This window comes from Stylophora pistillata, chromosome 1 (genome assembly GCF_964205215.1).
Source record: "Stylophora pistillata chromosome 1, jaStyPist1.2, whole genome shotgun sequence".
Classification (NCBI taxonomy): Eukaryota; Metazoa; Cnidaria; class Anthozoa; order Scleractinia; family Pocilloporidae; genus Stylophora; species Stylophora pistillata.
Window position 1 is genome coordinate 3,173,522 of NC_142519.1, and position 19,306 is coordinate 3,192,827.

Below are 19,306 nucleotides of genomic sequence, written 5' to 3' on the forward strand. Positions count from 1 at the left end.
CTGTAGATTCCTACAAGGGTGATAAAATCTGTAATTAAGACCGTGAGTTTGCTTAGATAAGCCGATTAGCGCGATAGATAAACAAATATTCCATCATTGGAATAAACGTAGTCACGTTTAGCGTTTCTTGTCGCCTTTGGCCTTTTGTGAACAAATGCAATCGGTGTCCATCTCCATCTACACCAATAATCGTTCCTTTTCAGTTTACTTTCCATTTTGTTACTTATCTTTATCATCAAGATATTACTTTGTAATTGTTCTTCACATTAAGATGAGGTAAATTTGCACGTGGCATCAAACGACCACGAATGATGTGTTATGCACTCTAAGCCCTTTCCTCGTAGTAATTTTAGTAAGTAATCCGGCAAGGAATAGATTAAGAGAATGGTGAAGCGTGTCCATCAGTGGGTGTCATCTTGGTATGAAACCAACTGATTATCTTCACCGGCTAATTTAAAGATAAAGATAATAAGATGCTCGGAGTTGCAATACCGCTAAGTCACTAGGTCGTCTCAAAAATAATTATTCTACGCCAATTATGAAATGTACTGTCAAGATTTCCAAAAGCACCATCAATAATCGTTCCCGCCTTTCACAACAAAACAGTCAACAGTCCTATCATTCTCTCTGACGAAGGGCTATCGCTCGAGACGTCAGCCTTGAAACTCTTTAAGGTAGTCAATGTGAGTTGATGGAAAAAAAAAAAAAAAAAAAAAAAAAAAAAGAACAGTTGCTCTTGCTGTCACAACTGTTGTCTAAATACGTATTTGATAACACTGTATGTACTTCCCATATTTATAGCTATGGCGCGGGTTCAATTATGGCGAGAAAAAACTCATATATTGACAAGTAGGGATAATTTACAGATAACGGAGGTGACTTTTGATGATAAGAAGTGCGATGACGTGAAAACCTCATGCGCACTTGTTGAGAAATTTTTTAATGTTTCGTAAACTGAAGAATGTTAAATTCTCGTCTCGTCATGAAGTCGCCGCTTCACGGACTTACAAATTGAATAAAAGTGAATGTAAATGTTGTGAACAAGTCTTGAAAAAGGCGTGTTGTAAATTTATTCTTACAGGCGTGCATGCAAAAAGCTTTAAAAGAGTCAAATGTTTTGCAGAGATACTCCCAAGGCCTCAAAGCTTGTCCCAATATATTAAAATCGTGCGTTTTGACTTCCTTTGATTACAAGTTTTTCCCACTTTTTCAATTTTTCAATAAAATTTTAGTAAATTACATAACTATAATTCTCTTTTTAAAATCTCTTTTTAAAATCTCTGAATTGTCCGAAGTTGGTTAGAATCAAAAGAAGCACTTCTGACACAGGGAAAAAACTTGATGTCAGAGACACGATAGTCTACATAAGTTATGAAATAATTTGAATATATCAACAAAGTTGAAATAGTAAATTGGCCACCGTTACGGTTATAAAAGCTGACGTTTCGAGCGTTAGCCCTTCGTCGTAACGGTGGCCAATTTACCATTTCAACTTTGTTGATATATTCAAATTATTTCGTTACCCCCACCGACGCAGCGCCCAACAGTTTCTTTAGAAACTATCAGTCTTTATACATTAGTTATGACATCGCTAACGCGCATTGTCACGTAGCGATAATCCACTCGATGCTTCCAGTTTATCGAAGCCATCTCCGGCTACAATGTCATTAAAAAGCACATGGAGCAGAGGAGTCAAAGGAGTCAGCTTCAAGACGACACAGTGCTTCACTTCCGTAGGCTTTTACTAGATGTAAAGCTCCTTTGCCTAAAAACGACACGGCGCAAAAATCAAAAGCTACATTAGCTATAGCTTTCATCCTCATGTCATCTTGAGAGAGGCACACATTGTTTCATCAGCGCGTCGTTTAACAGTCTGTTATTAGACTTGATTGACAGATCAAACTCGGTACCACTAAAGCTGACGTGCATCAGGCATATCCCACACTCCATCACGGTACCGGCAAATATCGCTTTCGTGCCTAGAAAAGAAGAATGACTGAACGTGTAAAGTAATACTTGGTTTTATCGAAAGGGTAATTCATTTTTTTTTTCCAACTACTTAGCAACCTTTAGTTTTTCCTTACACAAAAGTTAAAAATGAAGAGGTTATCACACCTCTTCATACAAGACCATCTACTGGTTGTTTACCGAAGCTGGATCGATGTTCTGGCTGCTTTAACGAGATAGAGTAGGAATTATCCTGGGCTTTCCTTAGTTTAGACTCAAAACATAAGCTTCCCGTGAGCACCGATAAGCAACAATACCCATAACAACTTTGGGGAAGCGTTAATTTTCCTTTTAATTAGCGCTTTAGATGGCTGCCTTTCTTAATTTAGCAGAACACACTTTCAAATCATCGCTAAAATGTTGGATAAGTTTAGCTAAAGATAAGCCACAAGTCAGCTGCGACACAGAAATAAAATTTCTCACCTACTGCGTCCACCTGGTGAAATCTCAGCACATCTTTCACTCGTTCAGCTAATTCTTGGTAAGTTTTCAAAGAACTCGGCATTTTTTGCTTCTTTTCAAACGAAGCTTCAGCCCATTTTTGTCCGTACTCCTCTGTGGTGATCACAAGCGGCCGCAGAATATCACCTATGCTCAAGGTGTGATTGAAGAATAAATGTTTCACTGTTCTGTTAGGATCTTTGTAAGAAATCTTACCACCAAAGTTCATGTGCAGCGCTGGAGACTGGTATTTCAAAACAACTTGGTGCCTTACCTACGAAACAAAACAACAAAATATCATTGTATCAATATCATCAGCCGACTTCCACTTTCCAGCATACTTGTAGATAACTTTAAAGAAAAACTGTTGGTTTTTAACTCTGTAAGAATGCATTGGAATCTCAGGAAAGAAACTAGAAATCTGTGACTGTAATGATTTAGAAAGATTGAATCATTTTTTGTGGCTTTGAGAAAGTGAAAAACCACTGGTTATCTTTAAAAATATCGTTTTAGTTATTTTCTCCATCATTTGAATTCGTAAATATTAAGGAAAAGGGGGGGGGGGAACTAACCTTCATCATAAATTTAACACGATAATATAAAAGTATTACCCATTCTAGGGGTCCGATGCTTTCATCATGAAGATTGCTACTTGACGAAGAATCAAACGATCCAATTAAATTGGAGGGCGGTTGTAACACACTGCTGACGTCATGGATCGGGGCGTTTGCTTGATTCTGATTGGTAATGTAAAGAACCAGTACAAGTTCTAAGGGTTTCCAAACTTTTTGAAGAGTAACGCGCACATTACTATCGAAACACAGTTCAACAACTTCCGCAGAATGTGGGAAGTTGATCAAATCTTCCGGCAACGATGCAGACGGCGTTCCTTTAAGCTCCAGTCGAGGGAGGTGTTCCGTGATCTCAACATCAAGTAACGGTGTATTCTGAAGATGAATAAATTAACTGATAGATAAAAAAAGCGTGCCAAGTGTCCCTTCCTGCCACCGAATACCAGAGATTCTCACCGTTTCTTCAGCATAATGCAACAAGAAGTTTTCCTACTTCTTCTAGATCGCATGCTAATTTTCTACAGGTCGCTTCTACCTATTTGTGTAGACCCTTGCTAAACAGCTGCGCCGTAAGAGTATCCTTTCTTTTAAAAACACAACCCAAATGACCTTAAGCCCATTGTGACGAGCAGTAACCTTTATCCTGTAAAGTCAATGCAGTCACAGTCTCCCTCGGGAGCCGTTATTTGGGATGTCAAGAAAGAAAAAAAAAAAAAACATAAAACAGAAAGGTATTCTTGGTTCATCCGAGTTCACTGTCGGATTCCTTTACCAACTTTAACCCTCTTTTATAGTGGTGGCCACCAGATGATTATCGTTCTCTTTACCAGTGCATGCAGAATACCCTTCTTGGCCTTATTATTGAGAAAAAAATTCCAACATGTTGTCGAGCCTGGGAGGGGTAACTACTTTGAATATAACCGGACATTTCTGAAAAAGCTCTATGGTACCGAAAATTGGTTGGCAAGCTAGGCCTCGTCGTTTCATATGTGAAAAGCGTCCTGTACACTTCTTGTTTAACGCTTTTTGAGAATGTTTCACAATAATCATTTACTTGTGAAAATATGCGTAAACCTACAACAAACCTTTTGGATAGCTTGGTAACCATCCTCCTGCTCTCTTCGGGTCATAGCCATGCAAGAGTCGGAATCGATTGACTCTTGAGAAAAACCTGACACAGCTTCGTCACGTGAAGATAACTCGTCTTCTGCATCGTGAAAAGACGAAATAAGATCATTCTCTAGGGAAGAAGCGTCTTCTTTCGCAACATCACAAATATCGCTGTTTTCAATATCTAAGAGTAGGTCCATGTTCGATTTGTCCGAAGCTTTTAAACCCGTTTCAGTTGAGGAAATCGCTCTATTGTTTGCTGAAGACAATCCAGGATGAGTGGCTGATGTCCTTGGTTTGCCTGGATTTTTAGTGATTTTATTGACATGACCCCTTCCGGAAGATAAGCGTGGTTTCTCTTTGACACCGCTGAAGAGCTGCGCGGCCAGCTGCTGTTTACGAACGTCTTCGTGACTAGTCACGGGAGAAGCAGAGCTAACCTAAAAAAATTATATAAGTCAAACCAGTTTTTTATCAGTGATTCGATAAAGGAAAGAACAAGCACTGTTTTCTCTTGGCCGATAAAAGGCACAGGAGAAAAAAGTTCATCTAAACAGACAGTTAGGACTTAAGCACCCCGTCTCGTCGACTTGTCCCAATCTTTTTTTGTTTCAATAGAAACAGAGCACTTACAGTCCAACCACAGACATGCCAAACTAAAGGTGATGTGGATTTCAACGTGTTTCAAAACCTTGCGAACATGTCGTAGTCATGTAGACAATTAGTCAGTAAAATAGAACTTTCAAAGTGATACTTCGTGATAAACGCGGCGTAAACAAGAGAATTTGATTGTTATGATCTCGCTCATCGGATTTTACGGCCCTCAAAGTGACCGTTAACTTAAACGTTACCTCAGCATGACTCTTCAAGGCTATTTGTCTCTCAGACCCAGAGCTCCGCGACGAAGAGTCAGATTTACTACCGGACTCCAAGGAACCAGACTGCGCACGATCTTTTGCGTAGCCCCCAGGCCCCCAAACAGCCTTTCCGGCAAAGAGTTTGGTACTCGTAGAAGGCGCTTCCTTGACCTGCGAGTGAGCTGTATCTGACATTTTAGTTTCCTTGTTTCTTGGCTTGGGTTTCTTCTGTGTTGCGGAGTTCGAAAGAGACTCTGCAGGCGGTTTCCTTGGCTGATCCATGGGATTCTCGTAAGGAGTGAATTTAAGAGTTGGCTCTGACTCAGGAACATCTGAAAAACACGCACAAAAAAAAAAAAAAAAAAAAAAAAAAAAAAACAGTGCGTTTTTAATCCTTATTTTTTTTCGAGCTGATAACCATCCAAACCGCTATAATAAAGTATCGCTGAGAGTCAACTAGTCTATTTTACCACACTATGCCGTTCTAACCTTTTATTCTTGCGGCTGTCCTTCGTTCGCTTAGGGCTTTGTATGGAGAAGCTCCTTTGGAAAGAGCTTCTGATACTACATCATCCAAGAAAGACAGTGACTCGTCTACCTGAAATTTTCCATGACATAAACAACATTATGCGAAAAAGAAGAAAAAAAAAAACTACAATAACGTGTTTGACATTCAACAGTTAGGAAATAAGGTAAACGATGCCGTGTGTTAAATATTCTTCTGATCATTATAGGATCTGAGCGCGGGAAGCATTAGATCGCGTACCTGATGTTTCAACTTACTGATAGGAGGTCGATATTAAGGTTTGCTAAAAGGGTGTTTGACAAAGAAGGATTTTCACAGTCTGGTTCGAGGAAATTATTTGGTGCTTTTTATATTAGCTAATTGGCAGCCTATGATTGTGAGCGTCCATCGTGATTAGTTGGTTTCTGTCTGTGGGTAAAGCTGGTCGTTCTGTTTGGTTCGATACTGGTTAACCTGTGCTGGTAGTTTTCGACATTTAGCGAGACGAGTTTACTCAATAAGTTAAATCGATGTTCCTCTAATATTAGAGTGTTACTGGATGGTAACCTAGACTGTCTCTCCTTAATTAATCATTATTGTAAATACTCCACGACTCACCTCCAGATCCTCACAGCAGCCATCAATGGGAAGAACGCTTTGCATAAGGAATGTGTTTTCAGAGAGCTTTTGAATCTCTGAACAACGCTAAGAGAAAAATATATCCAAAAAGAATTACTCCGTGAAGAACAAAACAACAAACAATAACCCGTTCTATTTCTGAAATTCTGGGGAATACTGATTCCAAAATCTCGGACAATTTGAGGATGTCCAATCTTTGTAAGATTTAGTTTCAGATGTTCAATTGTCATAAAGGAGCTAAAAGCTAAACAATACTTTTGCGAGAAAGTCAAACAGGAGACACTTAGATAGCTACTGTGAATCATATACCAACCTGTCTGAGTTCAACATCCACACCACTCACGTGTTTTTCCAACCAATCTCTTGTAGTAGCACACATCTGTCCAACCTGCGACGTCAGTTTTCCAACTGCGGTCACAATCCAAGCTTTAGTGCTGGGATCTACATCAATCAAGCAGTGCAATAATATATGGGACCTGCTCTATTAAAAATGTATTGATAAAGGGGCTGGACAAATGGCAAGATAAACCGATGTCAAACAATAAAGTTAGCGTGAATCACAAAACAAGCCCACTATCGTTAAAAATACGAGCGCACAGTAGTTTTTAAAATCCAGCGTGTTTTTACCTTGAAACGTCCTATCCATCAAAGAGAACAGCTGCTCAAGTATAAATGCCGGTTCATATTCCGGGGCCGTGTAAGAATATTCACCCAGCACCTTCAGAAGAATAGGATATGTCCGAGAACGGTTCAGTTAAAAGAATACCATAAGTCGTAAAAAACGATAATGACACTGAACACTACATCATAGGAAACAAAAATTGTTGATTGTTGACTGAGAAGCAGGGATGGCGTACTGGTGAGAGCACTCGCATCCCACCAATGTGGCCCGGGTTCGATTCCCAGACCCGACGCCATAGGCCAGAGGCGCCACTGTAAGCTTTCGGTTCGACCTTGTTGAGCTGCGTCGTTGCTGTACTTTGTGACGGCGATTAGAAGTGAAAATTATTATTATTACTATTATTATTATTATTTATTGTCGAAACAAAAGTGGGATGGTACTTCGCTGTGCTTCGCAGTCGAAAAAAAAAACTTTCGTCCATCTCTCAACTTGTATAATAAACAAAACTAAAACTACAAAAAAACAAAAACTGAAAAGATGCAAAACTGAAACCAATCGTGACTTGGTTACAAGTGCTTTCTTGTGCCCTGACTTCTAATTATCCCGGCTTATTTACATGTATGCATTTGTGGAACTTACGTCACTTTGCAATAATGATAACGTTTTCCATACGTTACTGAAAACGGACGACGGCCAAATGTTGCACAGGCAGAAGCTGCGAGAGAGCAACATGCAACACATGTGCAGTCTTACAACTCTTGAAGGCTTTTGCTCTTATCTAAAATTAAACTCACCCAGCAAATAATCCAAACTAGAATATCTGGTAAAACAGGCTTTTCAAGTAGGTTAATGTAGCTTAGCACTGCAAATCGACGGATTTCATTGTCTGCTTCTTCGTCTTCATTCCCTGCAAAGATAAACGTGAGAAAAAACCCGAGGTACTTTATATAACAATATTCCGTAAAAAAAAAAAAAAAAAAAAAAAACCTAAAAGTTCAAACTTCGACGAAGCTTGAACGCGGCTTCTCAGAAAATGGTTGAACACTGCTACACAAAGAGCCAACGTTGTTCAATGTTATTGTAAACGCTAGAGTTGTTCTTGCGTTTGTTGTTGCTGTTGTTGTTTCTCCGTAAATCTCCACAATAACAATCTCATCACAAGTTAAAACCAGCTCTTAGATGTTTAAACAAGTATCGACGGCTGTCTACCGTGTTCAGAGCATGGTATACCTTCCGCTAAAAGACGCATCAAGTTGTGTGCCACACCCTCTCTGACCAGAGATCCACCAAGTTCAAACACTTCATTGATGGTTAGGATAAACCACGTGTTGTCCGGCGCATATGTGATTAGTGTTAAGGATACAACATAGACTGAAAGACGACGTCATTTACTGAAGGACACAAGCATACTCGAAACAAAAAAAAGAATGCGAGTGGTCCTCATAGGAGTCGAACCTTCGTCCTTCCGTTAAGATGCTTTGGATGCTCTACCACTGTGCTATAGGAAACTCGTAGCAGGCTCGGTCGTTTCCGCGCTATTTTCACTTTTTCTTGGACAGGTAAATGTAAAATGGAATTAAGATACCTTCCTTGAAAGTGCTTCAAACACACTGTAAGAGACTATTCCATGATTTTCTGTTATCAGACACCTGATAACCCAAAGTGCCATTCATATCAGAGACCACTCAAATAAGAACGTTACCAACGTCTGATAAATAATATTTCAAAAGGATATCTTTCGGCAAGCTCTGTTGTCCTGTCTACAAGTTCTGTTCTGAAATATGAATCTGTTGTTGACTTCAAATAAGACAACAGTTTCTCGCATACTGTTTCAACGTTTGACGCATTTGTGATATGGCATAAAAGATCCAACGTCTAGATATAAAGAAAAACACTCATTGTTAAAACGGGCACAAGAATACACAACAGAATTTTGCTTGTATCTTACTCGGTCGACTCTACTTACTCGTCGTACGCAAAAATCGACATCTGCTCACGCGCTCACGCGCTCGCTCTTGAGGTATTTCCAATGAATGTACACTAGGACGGGTGCGAATCGACCAGCGGTTTAAGTACGAACCGACTCAAATTGGGTACGAATCGACTTAAGTTGGGTACGAAACGACTGGACACCAAATTAATGATACGATGTACAGATGTAGTAATCGGTAATGAGTTCTGGTGGCTTTTAGCATTGAGATAATGAACACTAATTCATAGCACACCTCGCTCACCTTTTTCACCTTAAAGGCCCATCCGAGATGCCTTGCGCGCCCGGATCATTTTTCATATATGAAAAATAGGCTATTTTCCTCGTAGCTGCGAAATCGCTTTGATATCTTCTTCCATCTTACTAATTAGGGCGTTCAAAGTTCAATCTTGAATCATGTGCGAACAACAAACTATCGTAGTATTCATATCAGTAAATAGTTTTTAATTCTTACATGTATGACGGTGAAAAACGCCAATTGAAAAGTTGATGCCGCCGAAGAAGCGGTCAAGATCAGGAAGGCCGAGTCTGCCCAGCTCGGCAAAGGTTATTCGACTTCGAGAGTCTGTGTACGATTTATGGAGGGTAAGGAAAACAACCATGGGTTTCGGTAACACCACAGACAGTGCTTTTGCAGAAATGTTATTGCATTGTTCCTACGATGGAACTAGAGACTCCGGGGAGATTTTTTCGAGGTGAGAATAATTATTTGACTGATTTTTACTTGAGATCCTGAGATATGTATGTAACCGATCTCATTTGTACAAGTCATTATTCTATAACTGAAATGCGTAAAGTAACTCAGTTTTGGCCAATATTGGTTATTTGTTTACATTTTATTTAGTGTTGAAGCCGAACAATTTCCTTCAACATCAGGTAAGCTTTGTACAAGTTTTATACAAAGACTCGATTTAATTATGATTTTTCAGTCACAAATATTTAGCTGCAAATTTGTTTACTGTGTTCTTCACCAAATCTTTGTTTTTCTTCTTAATAGTGTTTGTGAATGACTATCAGAGTTCGCCATTTAACAATAGCGCGATTCCAAAACAAAAACAAACGACTGCAAAGGATCTCGGATGGAAATGGGCCTTTAAACTCCCGAATTCCAATTCACAATTCTACCTTCCAGTTGTCATACATTTTGTATAACTGTGTTATAAGAATTTGATGTTATACAAAGATAACTTTCTTTCGTATACCTTTCTTTTCAGCGTCTCATCAGGGTCATCGAGGCAGTCAATAACGATGCGCTGGTAAGACGGCTCCATGACAAAACCACTTCCCATTTGGATTAGAGAAGTTAGAATATTTATGCCTGTGAAACAGAGCAAATAAACCTACCTAAAGACACTGATTATCACTCCCTGCCAAATCTGCCACACGCTAAAGGGATCTGTCAGTACCTGTCTTTATCTTTCACCAAGTACACTTTAAAAACTCAAAACTCAAAACTCAAAATTAAAATTCAATGTATAACGGACTAAGTTGGGAAAAGTTGTGGTTGTCTAGTAAACAGTGTCACAAGGAACGCCAAAATGAGAAATAAAGACACCCTAGACTGACATTTTCATCAAAAACATCATTTTGTCCCTGTTTGGTAGCTAACACCTAAACGTACAATGCGCATGTTTATCAGCCTGTAATATAAAGGTACACTTTATATATTTTTGCTCCAGTCAGTACATTTTCGTAGAATCTTGTGTAAGTTTGTTAGAGACTGCTTGAGTAACGGACTGACTGATGGCAAGTTACTTTGTACGTAAATTAAGAAAAAACTCATTACATGTAATTGTAGCATTAAACTTACCGAGGTACTTGATGTCATTGGTTTTTGCTACAAGAAACAAGCCAACACATCTAGCAGCTTTATCAATCAAACTCTTGTCTGGATAAATACTTGTTATTGTTCTTGTACACTCATATGCCACAGCTGAAGTAACAAAAGAGGAAATGGACATTAGAAGTGCTCACTTCTCCAAAGTGAGTTATAAAATTTTAACTTTTCAAGAGTAATAACCTACCATAACTTATAAGAGAGTTGGTATGTAGCTTTGACAAAGTGGAACCCAATATTGGGTACAATTTCTTGCTGGTCCTACAAAAAAAAAAAAAAAAAGAGAAAAATTAGAGAAAAAATCTTAAACATTACAAAAAAAAAAACATAGAAGACAAGTGTGTTACATTATAAAATGATTGTTTATCTATATGTAATTAAAAATTATTTGCCTAAGGCGAGGTGAATATCGTCGAATAACAATAAATTATTCACGGAACCTGAGGCGAATAATTGTTTTTATTATTTAATATAATTTCAGAGCTGAACAACAGAGAAATCTCTAAAATCATAAAATGTTAGTAACATTTATTGACATCTTATTTTAACATTAATATCTTTATATAAACTGCCTGGAGCGGTTTATAAAGCATCACATAAGGATCCGCTCAACCAATCAGATTGCTGGAAACTCTTTGCTCAGCTCTGAAATTATACTAACATAACTTACAGGTAATTCAGTAATGATGTGGAACACTCATATTAACTACAAACACTGTCACACCATGAAAACCATTTTGAAATAGCAAGGTGTCATTCTCTCTTTTCCATCATCTTTCTTGTGTATTTCTTCCAGCAATCATTTCATTCCATTCTTTTCCTTTTTTAAGTCAGTGTTTTGCTATCTAGCTCCTTAATTCCATTCAATTGGTAATCTCTTTTTTACAACTGAGCCAATTGGTATCTTTAATTGTCAAAGGCCAAGTGCAAGCTGCTTAACCCTTTAACCTCCAGATTTGATTAACTTGTAACTTCTCATTGTGATTCTAATATATTACCTTGCAAACAGGTTAAGAGAATGGAGAAGCTTGTCAGCTAGAGGGTGTTCAATTGATATAATACTGGAATTCTCATGTCTAATTTACTAGGAAATCTATGGAAGTCACTCTGGAAAATAACTCATTGTTTCTTGGAAGTTGAAGAGCTAAAATGCATAAAGACCTACTTTTGATCATCTGCTCCAAGTAATGCCATCAGTCGCAAATTCTTCATCTGAATCCAAGGTGCTGCTACTCCATGATAATCATACTCTTTTGCAATTTTGCCTTCTAGTATAGCCTTCTGTAGGCTGATAAAGCCTGACACAAGGTCCTTGTATTCAGAGGGTTCAGCCTAACAGGATGAAAGGTAATTTAATGGTGCTAATTTTCACAAGAGCTCTGTAAAAGTGTTTGAAAATACAGTATTTGTGGATGTGAAAGAGTTTGGCCCTGAGACAAATCTTTTAATCTAAATTGGTTTTGATATGTGCACACAATGTGACACTGCTGGGCCAAGCAAGAAATTTAAACTTGTCTTCCAAGGGATACACAAAACAGCTTGTTACAGAGACAAGTTGCTGCAAAGTATCATCTACAACAGTGCATTGCAATCTTTACTTGCTCCTTCTCCAACATACCTTGACCAGTTCATAGAAGACATGCAGTGAAGATGACACCACACCAGGATCCTTATCGCAAGTAGCTTTCATGGCAAGCTCTTTCACATTGGGAATTGCTGAGGGATTTTTCCTGTACAGACTCTGTAATGCCATTATGGCTTTCTTCCTTATAATGTCTCTATTAGAAAATTAAAGAAAACATGAAGTTGAAGATAACTTAACCTATTGACGTCCAGTGTGCCCATATGCGCCCATGGGGACCCACACCCTTTCTACGCCTTGTGACGTCATCACTTTTAACCCTGGAGCATGAATTTGAGCATGTACTTGAACAGGTTGAATATATCTTACAGACGATACCAGAATGAGCGCAATTGAGTGAAGGAGATTGGAGAAATAGCCAAAAAACCATGTCACTTTGACCTCAAAATCTGCACGAAAATCGTGTTTCATTACCCACCTACCTTTCTGAGCATGTACTTTGAAAATAATGAGCAATTTCTGAAAAATCTATACACCAAAATGAAGCCTACTCAATTTCCAGCAAGTGAGGAGAAACTTCAGGCAAGGAGAGGGAAAAAAAGGGTAGGAGAAAGAGAGAAAAGTAAAAGTCGTAAGTGGGGCATGACTTTTCAACCCAAGAACTATGTCGAAATTTTGCTTTCTGCATGTGCCCGAGATTTTCAGGCCGCCATTTTGCATTTGGATTGAAAGGCCGTCGAGTGCACGGGCTGTCAAGGGGTTTTTGGTAAGTTTGAGCTTTTAAAACCACAACAGTGACCCGAAATCTGCTCAGCTAGCTTTAAAACACAGTTTTCCACAAAAGCTGCGGCCATTAATGGGTTAGTTATCAGTAACATCTGTGTAATAAAAATACGAATAACCTATTACTACAGCACTGTCTTTCTGATCATAAGATTTTTAAGCTGTTGTGGAAACATTCCTATAGTATTCCACTGGTGGCAGCCACTAACTGAAAAAAAATTAAAGCTTCTGCAATGAAATCAAGACTTGCCAATATGTAAAAGTGCATTTGGGAGAAAAAATTAGTAAAGAAAAAAATCAATGTACACTGTCTCTACCAATCCACATTCCCTGATCTTTTTCACTGTGGATATAGATAGTTTCGATGTTACAAATCATTATTCAGTCAAATGGGTGTTAATTATTTGCTGCCCATAAACTTGCCATACCAACCTTTTATTCTGAACCAGCTCAAGAACTTGGGGAAGCAAAGCAGGCATCATGTCTTTGTTAATCAACTTACATAGAACTGTCAGTGCATAGCACACTTCTGCAACATTTGTGCTGTGCAGATCCTAAAATTATAAATACAAGTCATGTAATTCTAATTCAAGATTAATTTCTCCATGTGCATAATGATAACTTAAACACGCTGCCAATTTAAAACATATTTAATTCAGCAATTTAGTTGAATTATCATGAAGCACATGTTGAGTCTTTACTGAAAATATGCTCAATGTATTAAGCTACACATCAACTTCTTCATCAAGTCTGATTTTCCACATGAGAGTATAGCCCTGAAGAGGAAAGCCACTGGTAGAAGTCACTGTTGAATTGCAACAACTTGATCAGAACTATAAGGTACATTTGAAAAAAGGCTGGTAGTTTCTAAAGAAACTGTTTGGGGCTGCGTCGGTGGAGGTAACGAAATAATTTGAATATATCAACAAAGTTGAAATGGTAAATTCGCTCCCACGAAGGGCTAACGCTCGAAACGTCAGCTTTTATAATCGTAATGGTGGCCAATTTACCATTTCATCTTTGTTGATATATTCAAATTATAAGGTACATTGACTGGTGAGTGACATTTTGACAATTTAAGCACTCTAACTGGCACTGAATGATGATTTCACACCCTCAAGGGAAACTAGCACGGGTAGTTTAAACATACATGATTTTGAGTGCAATTTGGAATGAATAAGAATTTGGAATAAATAAGTAATTTTTTCCTCATATTGTTGTCAGGTGATCCACCATCCCAAAAATTTCCACAGAAAAGTCATTCACTGGAAATTGGTGATATCACTGTTAACAAATTCACCCTGCCAGTATATTAGTATCAAAACTATAATTACAAGAAAATGTTAGACACATAACTTTAATTACTTTAATAGCAATTGCAAAAACAAATTACCATAAATGGATACCTGTACATATACTCTATACAGTATTAGCATTCACGTCTGTTATATAAGTGATACAAATACATGTAAACCCTGACACAAACCTTTTGAATTGTGTTGATCAGCAAGACAATAAGTTCATGGTTTTCATGGAGAAACAGAGATACAGCCAGGTAACCTGTAGTAAGACACAAAAATTTTTATTAATTAAAAAGAGCAACATACATATATACATTTAAAATCAGTTTTATGCACCTAAAATCACCAAAAAAGACAAGATGAGATAAAATTGACAAAACAACTTTTTTGGCGTGGCCGAGTTGTCAGCATGTTGGACTCGCAATCCATCACTCCCTGGATTTGTTTCACGGTAGCTCCGAGTTCAAATCCTCAGCCACGCTTGTAAATAGCCAACTGGTTTGCCTCTGGCCAGTTGGGATTCTTAACAATATTATGGTCAATTCGAATTATTTGTTTCAGTTGTTTGCTCGCCTCCCCTAGCACTTCAACTATAAACACAGCTGAGGGTAAAAATAAGTTTGTTTTTTTTTTCCAAATTGGGCTAATGTTCTGTAACTCCTTCAGGATTTGAACATAAAAAAAAAAAAAAAAAATTAAAAAAAAAAAATTGGCAGAGAACAAAAATAGCTTTTAACGCTTTGAACCCTACAAGAGTGACAATAGCATCTTATTTTTCCTAACACTAATTCACCAGTGAATCAGACATTTAGATCACAAGAATAATGGAAATGATCACCAACTCAAGAAGCTCCTGATCATTAAACAAATTCTCCCTGTCAGCACTTTAAGAAACATACAGAGCACAGTATGGAAGTTGCATGCTATAAGGGCATTAAAATGGCTACCATAAAAAAAATAAAAATAAAAATACAAGTAGCAGTAGCTTTCAAACCCCAATCCCTTCCCTTCTCTTGCCTATCTTGAAACCCCCTTTGGAGTAAATAAATTTTCTCCACAGCTTCCCTGTGACCAAACAACTCAAAGATTGCAGCTAACATTTTTGCATTTGGCTAACTCGCCAAAAATACACTCACTCCAAGGTATACAAACTTGTTGCTTACCAACCCTCTTGTACAAAAGGTTTGACTGCTGTGCAAACTTGATGGCTTCAACATAACCAAAGGATGCATGATGACCCAGCATTTCACAGTAGATAAGACGCACAAGATACTCTCGCATTTGCTTCTGGAGAACAAGCCAAGACCACATGGTAGAGGTTTTTTTTTATAATAGATAATAACATGATTTTGAGGGCAACTTAGTTTTACTGTAAGCACAACTAAGTTTTTCAAAGACAACAAAACTACACGAGCTTTTAGGGAATTCGAAAGTGCAATTTGTATTCTTTTAGAAAAATTTACATAATTTTATTTTAAAAGATCGTTTCATGAGCTCCATAAATTTCAACACGTACCTAACAATGGAAATTACTTACCGCTGACGTGTCTGGTTGCATTAATTTGTCTTTTAAAACTCCAAGTTCTTTCTTGGCGATTCTGTCCTCCTCCTAAACAAGCACAGGCTAAGTAAGTTCACTTGTTTCATTTTTTACGAAAAGGAATTCCAAAGGAAAAATAGCTACAAAGGTGAGAGGCCAAATACAGCGCGAGTGTAAAAACTTAGATTCACTTTCTTTACTAATTGCTTGCAACATCAAATTCCAATCTTGCAAGTCTTTCTTTCTAACTGAAAAACAAATTCCAGATGGGAGGAAACAAATATTACTCTAAAATTTCTCAGAAACTGGACAGTGACACCAATTTGACGATCACGTACTGTAGTGTGAACTAGTGCATCTGCAACAAAGTATTTTGCAACATTTTTAATTGCTTCACTGGTAGCGAAGACGGAGGATTAAGCTTAAAAATATTTTAAAAGCTATAGACTATCATCTATCAATTCTAGTCAACGTGTATAAAAAACGAAAACTATCTGATGAACTCGCCTGTTTCGACTTCGCTTCTCCGATGGCCCTCACTAAGCTTTCAAAGGCTCTTGAACTACTAGAGCTTGGTCCATAGTACCCTGAGATAAAACTTGGAAGACTCCCTGAGCCTTTAGAGGCCATTCCTCACCCTCTGGCTACAGGCTATTGCCTGATCTGCTCATTCCCTAACCAGCCACCATTTTGTACCATAAAGTTGCCGCTGACCAAGGAGTGAGGCAGGGGTGTTACGAACACGAAGACCCTCGAAAACGAAGACCTAAGACCTAAGACCCCCGGTCTTCGTTTTCGTACTCCGATAACTAAGACCCCCGGTCTTCGTTTTCGTAGTACGAAAAACGAAGACCTTGTAAACAGAAAACCGTAGAAATTACAAGTTAAACAGACATTAAAAAGCAACAACGCTTAGTAATATAATACATTACACTTCACGCGTTTCTTCCATTATTATCCGTATTATCATACGGCCCGTCTTGTCTGTTCTGTTTCGCAATGCGAGCCAATTCGGTGTTGATATTCTCGAGGCTTTCCTCAGGTAAACTTACAACACATTATTATTCTGGAACAGCAGGCAGAATTCGAACGCTAGCCGCCTTTGATTTATAGTTAGCATTGCGTGACAGAATAACAGAGAAGGCGTTCTGTACAGGAAAAATTACCGTCTTGGGTTCTGTCAATACATAATCAATTTCTACTGTATTTCGTAGCTAAAATAGATTTTTACGGTCGTTCAGCTTTCTCTGCTGGAAAATTCTGGTTAAAAAGTAAGCAATTCTTTTGGCTAATGCAGGATCTTCGTTTTTGTACTACGAAAACGAAGACCCCCCGTCTTTGTTTTCGTAGTACGAAAACAAAGACCCCCGGTTTTCGTTTTCGCAGTACGAAAACGAAGACCTTGTAAACAGAAAACCGTAAAAATTACAAGTTAAACGCACATTAAACAGAAACAACGCTTAGTAATATAATACATTACACTTCACGCGTTTCTTCCCATTATTGTACTGCCCGTATTATTATACTGCCCGTATTATTATACTGCCCGTATTATTATACTGCCCGTATCATTATACGGCCCGTCTCGTCTGTTCTCTCTCGCTTCTCATTGTTATGATCTTGATTATCACTACTTCACCTTATTTTCTATCCAAGTCTAGTTCAAAAACTGTCACGACATTCGAAAATCGAACTTTTAAAAGACCTCTTTACTTCAAACGTTGTATGAAGAGCGCTTTCTTGTAGGGCGAAATTCTCACTTGATTTCAACTTTCTAAGATACAATCGCGTCCTGCAAGATCACTGCAGACGGTAAATGAACCATCGATGAACGCATACTTAGGAAATTTAGTTTAAATATTTATGGCAGATAGGCGTATTCTATTTCCCTTTCCAAGATTAGATTTTTAAAGTTCCCCTTTTCGGTCCTCTGATTCTTCTACGTCTGATGTTGACTTTCACGCATCGCAGTAGAGGTTAAAAATTCACTACCTTCCGGCCTGTTATAATTAGCCACGGTCGTTTTTAATCTGAGAAAAAAATTCGGAAACCATCTTGAGACTTCTAGCCCAGAAGAAACAAACAGTTGAATTTTAGAGAGTGAAAAAACAAAATGGAGAGTGAAACAGCAAAAAGAAACATTTTCTCCGGCTTACCTTGATAAATGCCAGCTTGAAAGTAGCCTGACAATATCATAAGGTAAACATGAAAACATGATAAGACTGCAAGTTTGGTTACCCTGTCATTTTCTTAAATTAACATTAAAACGATTTTGTTCTACAATACTTCCTAAGTTTGAGTTAAATATTCTCGATTTTAAATCGAATCGCCCCTAATCTCCTATACACACCCAAACTTAACTTAGATTTAAGAACGGACTGGTCAAGTAAACTTTTTGGGGGAATAGTTCACGACATTAAAATGAAATATTTATATTCAGTAAATGTTCAAACACTGAATGTGTACATTTGCATCTGTGTTACTTTCAAAAGAAGAAGTGGAAATTTACGAAGATCTTGAGGTCGATCGAATTATTTAGATTTAGTCAGTTTGATCAACAAATTCATTAGTTTGTTTCGCACTTTAATGTTATGAGTAAATCACGGATCATCGATCTTCGAAAGAGGAACGAAGCAATATTTTAGTTGGCGAGAGGAAATCAAACCTTGACACAGACAATGATCGTGAGTTAAAATAGTTTATTAGGAATATGTTTGACCTAAATTATAGCTGGATGTTTACCAATTAGATAAATCGTAATTTTCTCGTAATAGAACACGACGGCCCTCATCCTTGCATAACTTTGAAAGGATCAGTGGATTTTTTAAACAGAAAAATATAAAAAAAGTCTATTACAAATTTTATTGATTAAAGTAGTTAAAAAAAAATTGAACGAAGAAACTATAAAGGTTGTAATCAAATAGGGAACGAATCGATCAGTTTATGTTCTCCTCGAATCTCACGTGGTCACCTTAACTTAAGGTACCTTAGGCCAAATTTTCGGCGAAACTAATGACCGATTACGACCGGCCGTGTGTGAATCTACGTTTTTCCCATCAGAAACAAAAACCTTTGGTTTTTCTAGACGACGAAGTCTTCTCTATTCATTCGTGGTGAGAAACAAAACTCAAAGGGTTTATACACATAAATGCATTTGAGAGCATTTGGGAAGCGCTCATTCTTGCTTAACTATGTAAACAACGTCGTTTTGGATAAAGAGTTTGTCCTCCTTTGTAACGCCTGTTAATCTAAAAATCCAGAATTTCATTACAAGCAATATGAACCTTTCAAACTCGATGACACCAATTCACTGACCCAATGGGAAGAAGAGTTCCGAGTTGAAAAAGTCGACTTTCCTCCCAGCGTCATCTGTTGCGAAAACATTAGAAATAGCGAAAAATAAAATCCCCTGCGCCGCGTAAACTGCACCCAAAGGACGTAGCCGGACATTGTAAGAAGAAAAACTTTCTCTTAAACATGGAATGCATTTGATTGGGTACTTTTTAAGGAAATGAAAGAC

General features: G+C 37.9%; 1 protein-coding gene and 1 long non-coding RNA gene across 2 annotated transcripts; one reads left to right on the forward strand and one right to left on the reverse strand.

Annotated features, from left to right (window-relative positions):
* Positions 1 to 923: 923 nt before the first annotated feature.
* LOC111333680 (uncharacterized) lies at positions 924 to 16,517 on the reverse strand. Its single transcript, XM_088731327.1, has 22 exons — positions 16,294 to 16,517; positions 15,784 to 15,855; positions 15,410 to 15,533; positions 14,432 to 14,505; positions 13,378 to 13,499; positions 12,199 to 12,358; positions 11,746 to 11,912; positions 10,768 to 10,841; positions 10,554 to 10,676; positions 9,946 to 10,061; positions 8,485 to 8,628; positions 7,984 to 8,092; positions 7,548 to 7,660; positions 6,759 to 6,849; positions 6,445 to 6,572; positions 6,111 to 6,197; positions 5,477 to 5,585; positions 4,982 to 5,319; positions 4,106 to 4,570; positions 3,060 to 3,395; positions 2,431 to 2,722; positions 924 to 1,979 (listed from the first exon to the last, which is right to left on the reverse strand). The coding sequence occupies exons 1-22, from the start codon at positions 16,414 to 16,416 to the stop codon at positions 1,825 to 1,827; spliced, it is 3,522 nt and encodes a 1,173-aa protein (XP_088587453.1). The 5' UTR covers positions 16,417 to 16,517; the 3' UTR covers positions 924 to 1,824.
* Positions 9,334 to 9,936, forward strand: LOC148740840 (uncharacterized). Its single transcript, XR_015991085.1, has 3 exons — positions 9,334 to 9,438; positions 9,588 to 9,619; positions 9,741 to 9,936. It is a non-coding gene; the product is annotated as an uncharacterized LOC148740840 (long non-coding RNA).
* Positions 16,518 to 19,306: the final 2,789 nt, after the last annotated feature.